This window comes from Rattus norvegicus, chromosome 1 (assembly GCF_036323735.1).
Source record: "Rattus norvegicus strain BN/NHsdMcwi chromosome 1, GRCr8, whole genome shotgun sequence".
NCBI classification, from domain to species: domain Eukaryota; kingdom Metazoa; phylum Chordata; class Mammalia; order Rodentia; family Muridae; genus Rattus; species Rattus norvegicus.
In genome coordinates, this window is record NC_086019.1 from 87,544,757 (window position 1) to 87,559,554 (window position 14,798).

The 14,798-nt window shown below is 49.6% G+C and overlaps 1 protein-coding gene and 1 pseudogene across 2 annotated transcripts; one reads left to right on the top strand and one right to left on the bottom strand.

The window, feature by feature from the left end:
- The first annotated feature begins 2,076 nt into the window (after positions 1–2,076).
- On the top strand, positions 2,077–3,645 carry Phgdh-ps2 (phosphoglycerate dehydrogenase, pseudogene 2; annotated as a pseudogene).
- Positions 3,646–4,477: 832 nt separating this feature from the next.
- Positions 4,478–14,744, bottom strand: Psg19 (pregnancy specific glycoprotein 19). 2 transcript variants are annotated; one of them, NM_019126.2, is made up of 5 exons: positions 14,485–14,744; positions 12,981–13,340; positions 9,645–10,004; positions 8,520–8,879; positions 4,478–5,912 (listed from the first exon to the last, which is right to left on the bottom strand). In NM_019126.2, exons 1-5 carry the CDS (start codon positions 14,546–14,548, stop codon positions 5,629–5,631), a joined length of 1,428 nt encoding a protein of 475 aa, NP_061999.2. In that variant the 5' UTR covers positions 14,549–14,744; the 3' UTR covers positions 4,478–5,628. The 2 variants fall into 2 exon arrangements, with proteins under 2 accessions (NP_061999.2, NP_001257583.1); NM_001270654.1 differs by lacking the exon at positions 8,520–8,879.
- Between the last annotated feature and the right edge of the window lie 54 nt (positions 14,745–14,798).

Sequence of the window (14,798 nt, forward strand, 5' to 3'; positions counted from 1 at the left end):
ATTTCGTCACCATGCATATCTCTGCACCTCAACATCCACGGTGCACACACAGGGCAGAAGGGGGCATTGGAACCTGGGAACTGGAGTGACTGACGGTTATGAGTGGCCATGGGTGCTAGGAACTAGACATGGCTCCTCTATAGGATCTTCCACTGCTCTTAAGCACTGAGCCATCTCTCCAGCCCTCCAGGATGGGTGTTCTCAGAAGCAGAGCTGACTGGCAAAAGGTAGAGAGGAAGCATGGGCTGGGACTATGTCTCAAAGGTCAGGTGTATTTGGCAGACCTGGGATAGGGGTTTGGGATGCTAACATTCTCCATAGGAGACCAGTATTACTAATATCCAAGGTTTAAAGCCAATCTCTGCAAGGATTTCTCTAAAGAGCAGAGGGAGGTGAGATGAGAGACAGAGAGTAAAGGTGTTGGAAATCGATGACTCCTGAGGAGAGAGAGCCCTGGTGTAGCAGCAGGATCTACCAGGGGGATAAAGCAAGCCCTGTCAATTATGTCCAAAGAGGAGTGACAGTTGCACACACACAAAAAAACACATGACTTGCTGTCTAGTATGTGGGCTCAGGAGTTCTGGAATGCCTCATAAGTTCTTCAGACACCTGGCTGAGTACTAGAGGCAGATCTAACTGTCCCATTCCTGGACAAGATGTCCCCTTCAGCATGTGATGACCAAGATTAACATCAACTCCTCCCTGCTTCACAGACAGCTGAGAAGGCCTTCAGGGTGAAGACACTGGATACGTGGCTGGAGACAGACAGCTTGTGCTTCACGTCTGTCACCCATGTCCAGTGTGAGGCTCATGTGACCACTGTGTTCCCTGTGTCTCTGTTTCTCAGTGACAGCACACTTGGGGAACAAGTGTTGCAGTGTGTACTAGGTAGCCTTAAATATGAACAAGGCCCTGACACTGGGGCAGGACACCTGTCCAGATCAGCAGTGTCTGTTCCTCTTTGCCTGCAGGAGAGGATTCATTAGAGGACATGAATCCTCCAGAGGACCTCTTTCCTCTGTCCCTCTCATGGGGACAGTGCCCTTCCTGTAAAGCCTCCTAAGCCATCAGAATAACTGCCTGATGGGCTAAGCATTTGTACAGCTGTGCTCTCCATTCTGAGACTCAGAAGATGCCCTATGACCTAGCCTACCTGAGGCCAGTGCACTGTCCGGTTCCATGAGCTAGGACATTCAGGCAGCTAATGAGTCATTCTGCTCTGATAGATCTGACAGGTCAATCACAGGACTGCACATGCTCCCGCAGGTCACCTACACTCAGTGTTCTGGGACACTGATACAGAGACGGGACTTCCTTGTTGTCCCCCTTCTGGTAAGATCCCACTGTTGCTGCAGCCAGAATCTCAGGCCCAAAGATCTTTCTCAGGATGCGTTTATGGTGAGAGTCACACAATCTGGGTTCATTTTGATTCTATGTCTGAGTTACACACACACAGACATGTATGTGCACACACACACACACACACACACACACACACACACATCCTACTCTCAATAGTGTAAAACATTCTGATATTTCAGTTTATATACCCTGTGTCTTCTGATAAATTCTAAATCTTCAAAGTGGCACAAAATCTGACAGGATGTGACTGCTTGCTTTCTAATGCTAACTGGGTCCCCCAAACATGTTTGCACAAGAGGATTGAAAGTAGCTTCTGGGAATGTGCCCTCAGCTAATTCTCGTTGGTAAATAAAGATGCTACCAGACAATATCTGGATATAAGAGAGGTGCACGGTTTTAGGTTTCCAGGGCTCTGGACCAGGAGAAGGAGAGAGAGCCGCCATGCCAGAGGAGGTGAGCAGGAGGAAGAACCAGAGGACCACATAGAAGAACCAGGAGAACACAGCCCAGAGGGTTTCTCAATTGGGTCAAGAGCAGCCTAGATAGAACATAGAAATTAGTACGTCCTAATGTAATGCCTAAATGTGATCCCTAAAAAAAATCACAGAAATAATCCAATCTGGGCCCAGTCACCAGAGCCAGCCCTGCCTCCAGTTTCCTGTACTAAGTGCTTCTGCCCACCAGAGCAACTGATTCTAAGGCCCTGCTCGAGCAATGGCCTTCGCAAATCTGCACAAAATATTCATCAGTGACAGCCTAGACCCCTGCTGCCGGATGATCCTGCAAGATGGAGGGCTGCAGGTGGTGGAAGCAGAACTTGAGCAAGGAGGAGCTGATAGCCGGACTACGGGACTGTGAAGGCCTTATCATCTGGTCAGCTACTAAGGTCGTTGCTGATGTTATCAACACAGCAGAGAAGCTCCAGGTGGTGGGCAGGGCTGAGACAGGTGTGGACAATGTGGATCTGGAGACTGCCACGAGGAAGGGCATCCTAGTCATGAACACCCCTAATGGAAACAACCTCAGTGCTGCAGAACTCACCTGTGGGATGATCATGTGACTGGCCAGGCAGATCCCCCAGGCAGCGGTGTCAATGAAAGATGACAAATGAGACCAGAAGAAGTTCATGGGGACAGAACTGAATGGGATGACACTGGGAATTCTTGGCCTAGGCAGAATTGGAAGAGAGGTGGCTACCTGAATGTAGTCCTTTGGATGAAGACTGTAGGCTATATCCCCATCAATTCTCCAGAAGTTGCTGCCTCCTTTGGTGTTCAGCACCTGGCACTAGAGGAGATCTGGCCTCTCTGTGATTTCATCACTGTCCACATCACACTCCTGCCCTCCACCACAGGCTTGCTCAATGATAGAACCTTTGCCCAGTGCAAGAAAGGCCTGCGAGTGGTGAACTGTGCTCGAGGAGGTATCATGGATGAAGGTGCCCTGATCCATGCCCTGCAGTCTGGTCAGTATGCTGGGATGCATTGGATGTGTTTACAGAAAAGCCACCACAGGACCAGGCCTTAGTAGACCACAAGAATGTGATCAGCTGTCCCTACGTGGGCGCCAGCACAAAGGAGGCCCAGAGCCGCTGTGGGGAGGAAATGGCAGTCCAGTTTGTGGACATAGTGAAGGGGAAATCTCTAACAGGGGTTGTAAGTGCCCAGGTCCTTACCAGTGCCTTCTCGTCACACACCAAGCCTTATATTGGTCTGGCAGAAGCATTGGGCATGCTGATGCACTCCTGGGCTGGCTCCCCTAAAGGGTCCATCCAGGTGGTTACACAAGGAACATCTCTGAAGAATACTGGGACCTGCCTGAGCCCTACAGTCATTGTCGGCCTTCTGAGAGAAGCATCAAAGCAGGTAGATGTGAACTTGATGAATGCTAAGCTACGTGGGAAAGAGGCTGCCCTCAGTGTCACCACCTCCCACAGTCCTGGGGTTCCAGGGGAGCAGGGCAATGGGGAAGGCCTCCCGAATCCTGTGGGCTTGGTCCAGGGCACCACACCAATGTTGCAGGTACTCAACAGAGCTGTCTTCAGGCCAGAGGTGCCACTACACTGGGGCCAGCCCCTGCTCATGTTCAGGGCTCAGCCCTCCAACCCTATAATGCTGCCCACTATGATCGGCTTCCTGGCAGAGGCGGGTATGCAGCTGCTGTCCCCAGACCTCCAAGGTATCTGACGGAGAGACCTGGCACGTCATGGGCCTCTCCTTCCTGCTGCCCAGCCTGAAAGCATGGAAGCAGCATGCGTCTGAGGCTTTCCAGTTCTACTTCTGACCCTGGAGCTCAGCGGTACCAGACCCCCAGGCTCTTCTGAGGAAACCTGCTCACTGTGATCTGTAGGGAGAAGAGATTGTAGAACCAGGGCATCTGCCTGAACTAATATCTAGTAAAGAATGTAACTCTCCCCGCCCCCCAAAAAAGAAGCCAATCTGATGCAACTCACAGCAGGGTCTTTATTCTATTAGAGGTACCTCGCCCCTCCCCCAGCACAGCACTACCATGCAGGACAGTTTTAGTAGGGGAGAGTCCTGAAAACTATCTGAGAAAGGATTAATGGTAAGAAGCACACAGAGATCACTGTGCAAGCATCTAATTAGAAAACAAGATGGCCTTTAGCATAATTGACTGGTGCTGAGAGTCATATCATACACTTAATTTCTGCTTCCCTCTGCATTCATGGCTGTTAGGCAGGGGGTGAGGTTGTAACCGGGGGCTGCAGGTTTGGTGAGGGAATAAACTGGAGATGCTGGTCTTGTTGGAGGGCAACGTGGAACTAATGCTGGGTACCAGGCTATTAATTTACCTGAGTTCAGAATTAGGTTAGGTTCTCTCAAATGAAGACTGAACACAAAAGATTTGGCCTCTCAATAACTCAGAGCTATCAGTGGGAGGCAGATTCTAACACATGGAGGTTGGTTGATTACCCTGAAACTGTGTGGCTTAAAGCATATTAAAATATGAAGGCTGTGTGAGAGAGTCTTTCATAAGGAACATAAATCATTGAAGAGGGTGGTCACCCCACACAAGGTTTATCAATAATATTAATAACACTACAGGAAGCAGACAACTCTGCAAAACTGAAAGAAACCCACATAGGACCAAGAGGTCGCACAAAATCTGTTTATGTGGTAATACACATATGTTTATTCACATTCTACTTCAGCATTTCAGATTTGAAGGGTCAAAACAGTGTCTTCATCTGGATGGTTTTCGGAAGGAGCAGTGATCCATTGGCATGTTCTGAGCCTTGGACACTATGTTCAGACAACAGCAAGTTTCGATTGGTGGCTATTACAAACTGTGAGGCCATGGCTGTTGTGATGGTTTGTATATTCTTGGGCCAGGGAGTTGCAGTGTTGGAGGTGTAGTCTTGTTGGAGGAGGTGTGTCACTGTGGGTGTGGGCTTTAATACCCTAACCCTAGCTGCCTGGAAATGGGTATTCTGCTAGCATCCTTCAGATGAAGCTGTAGAACAATCAAATCTGCTGTACTGTGCTTGCATGGACTCTTCCATGCTCCCTCCTTGATGAAAATGGACTGAATCTCTGAGCTGTAAGCCAGCCACAATAAATGTTGTCCTTTATAAGACTTGCATAGGTCATGGAGTCTGTTCACAGCAGTAAAACCCTAAGACAGCTGTCAACCTCAGTTCCTCTCTTTATGTCAATATAGGCTTGAAACTCTCTGTCCACTAAGAACAAATTGAACATTTACCCTTTGGGCTACATTGCTCATCAATAGTGGGCTGAGCACTGCCAGGAGGGCACCAGTAACTAGAAAGAATGGATACAGACAATGTGGTTCATATACACCATGGGCTACTACTCAGCAATTGAAGAGACAGACATCATTAATTTTGAAGGCACATGGATGGAACTTGCTGAGGTAGCCCAACCCCAAAGCGGCATCCAGGACATGTCCGCACTTATAAGTGCATATTAGCCATGAAATACAAGATACACACACTACAATCCACTGACACAAAGAAGGTAAACAAGAAGAAAGGCCCCGTGAGGTTGCTTGAATCTCACTTAGAAGGGGGAAATAGAGTTGGAGGGGAAAAAAGAAGGAAAGGAACTGGGTGGAAGAAGGGATGTAGAAGATAATGGGGGGGTTCAGTATCAGGTGTGAGGAGGGATGGGACAGAAGGACAGTTGGCCATGAGCATGAATGGAAATCTGTAACTGGCAGGGTTGCATAAGTGTGGACATCTCAATACAGAAAGGTCCCCACTCTGCTGTAGGATGAGAGGAGGGGTCACTCACTAATCACAGCCAGGCTGACTGGGCGACTGGTCTTGGAGCTGATTGGGTTGAAGGCCTCACATCGATACTGCCCAGCATCCTCCCTTCTGACAACATGAATCCTGAGTTGGCAATTTGATGGGGATAGGGTCATCCTCTCTGTGACCTGCAGATTCCTGTTCTTGAAGAGCCAACGGATGGAGACTCCAGTGTTGTCCGACAAGCAAGTGAAGACCACTGAGCTCTGTACTGTCACTGTGCTCACTGTGACTCTCAGGAAGGGCTGTGTTACAGGCTCTACAAAGAAACAGACGAGGAGAGCAAATGACAGTAGTACTTCAGACAGCTCAATTCACTGCTCTACAGTTCAAACGTAATAAAGCTTCCAGGGAGGAGAAATTGGAGCTGTGACTACAGTCATTTCTTATACGTTGCATGTGTTAACTCATTGACTGTGTGACTGTGATTTGGCCACGGAGTTTGCTGTGCCTCAGTTTCCCTAAACTAGGACACACTGTCCTACATGATCATTGCAGTGCCTATAGTTAGATTAGCTGCAAGCAATGTTCTGATCTGGGGATGGGGGAAGCTGCTCACATCAGCAGCACCTGTTCCACTTACCCAAGGCTGGACTCATGAGGATAAGAAGCTGCCTGGAGAACTGTCACTTCTGTCCCTTTCCTTGGGGAAATTACTGTCATCTGAGTCTCTGAAGTCCAACAGAACAGTGGGTTTCTATCCTGGACTGGTCCACTGAGGCTCAGGAGAAGGAGGCACACATGCGACCTACATGACTGCAGCTGTCATGGTGGTGCACAGATGATCCCGTGACATATGTGACTTGGACAGTCAGCAAAGCCTTGTTCACTCTCACCTATAATAGGAAGTCCAATGCTAGCCCTGGGGAGAAGCTCTCTGGAAACAACTACAGTTGAGTCTGGATCCTTGGCTTCCTGATGCTCCTCAAACTGATTTAGTCGTGATCTGGACCATAGAGGGATGGGGAACACCGTTTAATCAAGAAGATAGAAGGGAAAATAATCAATATTGAGATCTCTGTCTCTGGTGAAAAGGTGGGGTTCTGTGACCAGAGAAGCTTAGATCCATCACTCAGGAGAGGTGGGAGGCAGAGTCTGCACATCCCAACAGGACTGAGCAAACAACCTCCATGCCCTGGGTGCACCTGACTGTGTGTTGCCTCCTCTGTGTAGAACTGTGTCCTCATGTGTCTCCACCCTCACTGTCCTCACATGCCCGCTCTCCCTCAGAAGATGTAGAGTGCAGGCAAACTTTATCTCATTACTTCCTCCATAGACCCCAGCTTTTCCCCTCCCAGCCTCGTTTCTGGTCCAGTCAGCACCTGACTTCACTTCAAGATGGCCTTCCTGGTCAGTCTTTCAGCTCTTGACAGCTAAGGCCTTGTTAGAAAAAATCTAATTTGATATTTTTGGAAGGACCAGTGGCTACACAGGCTCACGTGCATGTGGGTAATAAGTAGATGTCCACAGTTCTTGCATATCCAGGTGTTAATGAGATTCTCATATTGGGAACTGACAGCAGTTAAACCCCCAGCTGCAGTACCATTCCTATGTGAGGGGAGTGGGTGTGAGTGTGGCTGTTTGAGCAGGAGCACGTGTACACCCTCCTGATTGTACACTGAAGTGCAGGTCACAGCACCTGAATGGAGGTCAGAGGTTAACTTGAGGGACCCTTTCTTGTCATTCCAGCTTAGGAGATTCCAACAAGTCTCTGAGCTCCCCTAGACCCACACAGTCCAGCACTGTTCTCCTCACCAGTGAGCAGGAGACACTGCCAGGGGCTCCAAGCATTAGAGAGGAGTACACAGTGGGCCACTATGGCTGAGGCTGCCTGCTCTGCCCTCGCTCTGTGCAGAACAGAATTTGTTACACCACTGCCCCAAGCTCTGCAGGCTTCTTCCCTCTGAGCCCAGCCTCCACCCAGGCAGGAGCCCTTCCCAGGCTGATGCTGTCCGCTGTCAAGGGTGGAGCCGGGCTACAATCTACATTCGTGGTCCCTGGAATTACTTCTCTGAGATTTCTGCTGAGCTTGGCAAGAGCCTCAGGAGACTGGGCAGACTCTGAAGTCTTAGTCTGAGTTATTTTGCCATCCAGTGAACAACCACAGAATTGCACCTCATGTCTGGGTGCTGTCCGTCCACTTAAGCAACTCTGAAATTATTTCCTGCAGGAGAGAATTCCAGGAGCAGGACATCAGAGGATAAACACTTGCCAAGCAGACTTGTGTCCCCTGTCCATCACCCTGGAGACCCTGACGTTCCTGTGAAGGCCATCCACACAGCTAGTTGAGAGCCTGGGCACCCTGCTGGTCCTGTCCAGCCATTCATTCTTGGCTGAGTCTCTGCAGAAGATATCCAGGGTATCTAGCATAACTGTGACACTCATAATAGTGCACTGGATGGTGACATATGCTGAGCCAACTTTGTACCATGTCAGCTCTAACAGGACTCCAAATAACAAAACATTTGCCAGTGTTGCCTGGAGTCTCACCATCACACAGGTTTGCAGCCAGGAATGCCTGGTGCTCTGCCTGGGAAATCCATGGCTATGTCACCTAGGGCTTATCTGACCCCACACAGTCTATGTCAGGGCTGTGTGCATGGTGAGATGCCCAAGGGTCAGATCTGAATCTGACATCCTTGGGCTGACTTTACCCAGGATAGGATGGATAACTCTCTGCAGGAAAAGGCAGGGAAGAGGATCTCATCTACTGCTGTTTGCGCCCTGCAGTAAGTGTTCAAATGCCCAAGAGAGAAGAGAGAACACAATGCAGTGTGGGAGAGCAGGCACAGCCCAGTCGTCACAGTTCAGTTATGAATTGTGCTAAGCCACACCCAGCACCTAGAAGACACTGAGAGTCACTTACTGTGCACGGTGACTTGCACAGGGGCTGATTTAATTTTGGAATTACTGTCTAACGTTACTAGTGTGTACAAGCCAGTATCTCTTGCAGTGAGGTCCTGGAGGAGCAGAGATCCGTTGGTGTAACCTGTCGCTCTTCCTCTGTGTGCCGGGCCCGGGAAGACAGACTTTGTTGCTATGCTGTATTCTGCAATTTTAAATTCCTTAAGGCTGTACACTCCTTTGTACCAGGAAAAGGTTTGCAGAGCTTCGGGCAGATTGTGGACATAGAGAAGAACACTTTCCCCTTCAACTGCATGCCGTGGCACTGGCTCTATCATGAGTGGGACAGAGGTGACAGGGTCACAGCACGAGGAAAGGGAGGCTGGAAGGGAAAGAAGAAAAGTCATCACATGGGATCACTGTGCTTGGTGGAAAGATGGCGACCTCCAACCTGAGGAGATGGATTCTTCCCTCAGCCTAGAGATGCAGGTGTGGGTGTGTCTCTCCCACCTGATGGAAGTCAGCAACATGGACTCCATTACCTCAGCGCCCAGGACTAGGCCTGGGCAAGGGATTGGAGCAGGCAGCTCTTCTTGGCAGGCCCAGGAATTATGCTGGCAGGCTTTATGTCAACTTGACACAAACCAGAGAGTAAGTCATCTGAAACAGGGAGCCTCAACTGAGAACACAGATATCAGAATGACTGGTGGGCAGGTCTACATCTTTTAACTGGTGATTGGTGTGGGAGGGCCCGCCCACTGTGAGCATTTCCACCCCTGGGCTCATGGTCCCATGTGCTATAAGATCAGGATAAGCAGACTACGAGGAGACCAGCAGTCTGCAGCACTCCTCCATTCTCTCCACAACAACCCTGACTTTCTTTGATTTTTTTCTGTTAGTTTTTTGTTTTGTTTTTGTTTTTTATGAAACTCTCCTGGGTAGTGATAATGATTACACTGGTTTGATGTACACAGTCAAAACCCATTGTTCACTGTCTGCTCGGAGGAGGAGTAAGTGACAAGTCCTGGTAAAATGGAACCTGGGACACTTTATAGGCAAGCCGGGGACAGACAATTAGGGCCAGAGCGAGACAGGCCTGTGTGTTAAAGCCCCACCCAACACTGTACAATCACAGAGAATCACTTACTGTTCACCTGAAGGTAAATGTGTGTTATTTCTACTTTCAAATCTGTACTCAGAGTTCGTAGGGTGTAGAATCCGGTGTCTTTCCAGGTGACATTCTGGAGCAGCAGGGACCCATTACTGTACACGGTTTCCCTACCACTATGCACAGGGCCCAGCTCATATGTGTTCTTGGTTGTTCTGTATCGGGCAATCTCAAGCTTCTTCAACACAAGCACCCCTTTGTACCAGAAAAGCGTTCGTAGATTCTCTGGAAGATTGTGAACACGGAGAAGAACGCTTCCCCATTCGCTAACGCTGACCGGCACTGATTCAATAGTGGGCTCGTCAATGTTAGAAGGACGCCCACAGACGAAAAGAGAGGCTAGAAGGGAAGAGAGATCCATCAGCATCAGGACTTTAGTATTTGGCTAAGATGGTGCCCTGAGTCCTGAGCAGCTGTGTCCAGTACTCAGCTGAGGTGTGAGAGTCTCCCTGCCCTACCTAGTGGAGGTCAGTGCATTACCTCCATGCACTCCGTGCCCCCACTTGTCATTTCCTCTCTATGCTGCTCTCTCCTCAGGTGTCAACATGGCCCTGCCTCACCGTCCTCAGATCCCTGCTCACACTCAGAGTTGATGCATGTTGTGGTGAAGCCTCCCAACCTCTTCCCCAGCAGATCTGTCTTCACTCTCTGACGCTTTTGCTGTGTTTCTCTTCCTTTAATGATCCTCCCAACACTTGATTCACATTCTAGCTTTCTTTACTGGTCTGTCTCCCAGTCCACTGGTTCTAAGGAATTGTGAGAACTGGTATGGGTCTAATATTTTTTAAAGAAAGGCTGCCTACAAACACATCATATGTCTGTGGAGAAATAATGAATGATTGAATGAAAGAATGGATGAATGAATGAATTATGACTCAGGACCATAAATGCTCATGGATTTAATAAATTCCTATATTTGAGGATACAGTGTTCAATGGTTCCATTAACTTTGATTATTTTTTTTTCTTTTTTCTTTTTTTCGGAGCTGGGGACCGAACCCAGGGCCTTGCGCTTGCTAGGCAAGCGCTCTACCACTGAGCTAAATCCCCAACCCAACTTTGATTATTTTTAAACTCTGTCTCTGTCTCTGTCTGTCTCTCTCTCTCTCTCTCTTTCTGTGTGTGTGTGTGAGTGTGTGTGTGTGTGTGTGTGTGTGTGTGTGTGTGTGTTTCTTTAAAGGGTGTTCCTCAGTGTGTGTGGGTGGATGGGTGCAGGACACCGTCCCTAGGTGGAGGTCAGGGAACGACTTGTGTTCACTGGTTCTCAGGTTGTCAGAAATGAAGCAAACACCCAGATCCACTGAGCCACATCATTGAACAACACTGGCTTGGTTTCTTATTTGGGATGTCACAGGGGAGAACCACAGTCTTCAGAACACTAGGCTCATGACGATGAGCTGTGGGTGACAACGATCTCCCCCTGCCCCTACTCCTTCACGCTCCTGCTGCTGATGAGACTGTCTCATGGTGTCATCACCTGAACAAACCCTGAGACTCCTCTTAAGTCACTGAGCTCCTGAGCAGACTACAGAGAATAGGTGAACTCGCTCCTCTCCCACTCTGCAACGTGTGGTCTCCTCACCCACGATCAAGAGGGCCTGACAGGTGGTACAAAACTGTGCAGACGGTTCGCCCTGGATCTGTGGCCTGAGCTGTCCTCTGTCTGTAGCACATCTGGTCCAGCACAGCTATCTCCCTCAAGCCTCAGTCTCCTACCAGGTGGAAGCATATCCCAGAGTCCCGTGGGCTGTGGGTAACTCTGTTCTCTGCCCTGTGCACACTCAGTCCTACACACCTAACCTCTGCTTTGGGCTCTTTCTGTCTCGGCTCCACAGAGCTCACAGTGACAAACAAACCTCTGAGCATCTCTGTGCCCTAAGAAGACAGCAGCTCACCCAGGGGCAGCCCTCTGTTCTGGCTTCTTCCTGGCTCAGTCAGCACCAGTGAGTGAGCCTCTGCACTCCCTGGGTGACCCAGGAACCAGCTGGGCACCCAGTCTGCCCTGTGTTCTCAGTGCCCTGCAAAGATGGAGTTTGCTCTCAGGAGGAAGGAGACAGAGATGTGTGTGAGGATCCCAAGGGGCCAGCTGTGTGACGAGTGGGGGAGGGGACAGATGCGTTCTCACTGCAGCCACCAGTCAGGATTCTCAGGGAGAAAAGGGGCCCAGGAGCAGATGTGTCAGGAGCCTCACTTCCTGAGTGTGTGGGAGGTGACCTGAGTCCTGGAAGGACTGCTCTGGGCTCCATCGTCCAATGTAGGGATTCAAGATGGTGGGCACACTTCCTCTGGGTTCTGAGCTGTGAGGTGGCTCTCCCCATGTGCTCCCTGGCCTTTCTGAGATGCCTTGAACCTCTGTCTAGGTGATTCCCATAGGACACCCTTGCTTTCCCAGAGAAAATGAATGTCAGGAATGTGAACACCATCCCTTGGTGGGACAGCAGATACAGGAAGCAGCCGAGAAGTCTGAGAAGGCTGTGCCAACGGCCTCCGGGTCTATGGGGACAGAGATAAAAGCCAGGATACAAGGTGACATCCTGGCTAGGCATATCTGTTTATTCGTATTCCTTGACTGTCCCAGGCTATCCCTGCTCTCCACTGTGGGAACTGTCAACCTTGGCCGAGTCTGCCTGTAGGAGAGGTTGTGCTTGCCCCAAAGGACAAGAACTTGTAAGGAGGCCTGTGTCCTCTGTTGCTCTCCTTCAGGACCCTGGCCTTCCTAAATGTCTCATAACCCCATCAGGACAATGGATTAATGACCTGGGAATCTGCCCTGCTGTGCTCTCCCGCTGGGTCACCAGGGATGACCAGGAGACCTAGCCTAATCATGGCTCTCATGGCAGTGCAGTGTTCCCGTCCACGTGGAGAAAGGCATTGACTACTTACAAGCACTCTGCTCCACAGACAGAAAGTCAAGGTCCATCCCTAGCAAAAAGCTACTCGGGGCCATCAGGACATGAGTCTGGAGCAGAGTTGTGGAGTCAGGGCTTTCTAGTACTCAACTCTGTAAGACTTCCATGGCCCCCAGGAAGTCTTTCCCAAGGACAGTTTCCTGCTAAGAACCTCAAGAGTCTAGGCAGAGGCTGATGTGTTTGGCTGACTTGCCCACCATGCATACAGATTTCTCCAAGGTGAAATCAAGTGAAGGATTGTGTCCAATTGACATTCTTCTCCACCATGTGAGTCCTGCACTAAATGTTCAAGCTCCAACATGAACACACACTGCAGGGGGAAGGGAGACACAGCCCTGGCCTGATACTTCTATGTGTCTAGTGGAAGGACACCACCCAAAACCCACAGTTCACAAAGAGTTACTTACATTTCACGTGAAGGAACAGGGTTGTATTTGATTGAATTTTTCCATGATTATTTATGATTCGAAAGGTATAAAATCCTGTGTCCTCCTGGGTGACATTTTTGATCCACAGGGACCCGTCGCTGTACAATGTCTCTCGACCACTGTGCACAGGCCCCGTCAAACTTACAGTATACCTCAGTGAATACAGTGCAATTCCACGGTTCATGTCGGTCTCCCCTTTGTACCAGGCGAAAGCTATAATGTTCTCTGGCAGATTGTCAGCACTTAGAAGAACGTTTTCTCCTTCAACCACCTGGGGCGGTGAGGACTTGAGGGTGACTTGGGCAGTGGTGGGCAGGAGCCAGCAGGTTAAAAGTGAGGCTAGAAGGGAAGAGAAAAAAGTCACCGATCCTGAGCAGGTGTGAGCATCCCTCAGCCTGTAGGTAGGATGCACCCTTAATGGAGGTGAGCAGCATGACCTCCATGCCCTCAAAGACTCAAAAGCTGTCATTTCCTCTCCAGGAATCCTCTACTCAGGTGTCCCCATATCATTCTTCCCATAGAGTGTCTGGTGAGAGGTGAAGCAGCTGTCTGACCTCTTCCTCCTCTTCCTCCTCTTCCTCCTCCTCTTCCCATTCCTCTTCCTCCTCCTCTTCCTCCTCCTCTTCCTCCTCCTCTTCCCGTTCCTCCTCTTCCTCATGCAATGCTCACTCTCAGAATTGTTTTCTGTTCTGTTTGAGGTTCCATTAAACCATTGCCTTTCTCTGGATACTCTGACTTCCAGTCCACAAGAAAAGGGCTTTGTGAGGACAGGGACTGGAATCATCTTTTTGGAAGGTTCAGTTCCTGAAAATAGATTAGAAACAAATTGGAGAGAAAAAGAAAAGGGAAAACGTGAAAAGAACTAGAAGAAGGAAGAAAGGAAGGGAGGAAGGAAGGAAGGAAGGAAGGAAGGAAGGAAAGATTAATATTTCCATGGACTTATCTACATAGTGCCCAGGCTCAGAGCAAAGGGAAATCAATATATTCAAGTGTGATTTAATAATTCAGTGTGTTCGTGTGGGTTCGGGAAAGCACAATGTCTTGCTGTGCACACTGCAGATGTATGACACACGCCTGTGTGGAGGGCAGAGAAGAGCCTGCAGGAGTCTGCATCTCCATCCACCCCGTGAGAGCCGAAGAATGAGTTCAGACTGTCATGTCTCTACACCGTGAGCCATCTTGCTGGACCTCCCACGGCTGATCTCTATTCAGAGAGTCACCCTGTCATGGTGGGGAATGTGGGGCTTCTGACCATGGTAGCCATTCTGACTGACTTTGAATACAGGCAGGCGGCTGAGGCTTTTGTATTCCCTCATCAGCTCCTGTCTGCTCAGAGCTTCCTGCTGCTGAGCCTCTGTCCCTCACTACAGCTTCTGCACTACATTTCAGAAACCCCAAGTTGTCTCTAGACTTCCCCTCTTCAGAAGACACTGGGCCTCTGATTTTTCCTTCCCCCACACAATCGGATAGTAGGAACACTTACCTGTGAGCAGGAACCCCTGCCAAGGGCTACACCCTGAACAGAGAAGCACAGAGGACACCTCCATGTCTCTCCTCACTATACTGCCCTTGCTCTGAGGAGAAGACCTTCAGCTCCAACAAGGCTCCTGGCCTCTGCTGTCCTTCCTTTTTCAGAGCTGAGTTTTTTCCCAGGCAGGAGCACTTCCCAAAATCCTATGAGCTGTGGATAGTGGGGTCAGTGTCCAAGGCACTGCTCTGTCCCTACCACTGTCAATGCTGCTCCACATCCCTCTCAACTTTTCTCTCTTTATGTTTCTCCTGCAATCAACAGGTTGA

Coding starts and splice junctions, on each gene's coding strand:
- Psg19 (NM_019126.2), bottom strand. CDS start 14,548: ATGGAGGTGTCCTCTGTGCTTCTCTGTTCAGGGTGTAGCCCTTGGCAG. Junction 13,341..14,484: donor GCAGGGGTTCCTGCTCACAG/GTAAGTGTTCCT, acceptor CTTCCCTTCTAG/CCTCACTTTTAACCTGCTGG. Junction 8,880..9,644: donor CATTTACCTTCAGGTGAACA/GTAAGTGATTCT, acceptor TTTCCCTTCCAG/CCTCCCTTTCCTCGTGCTGT.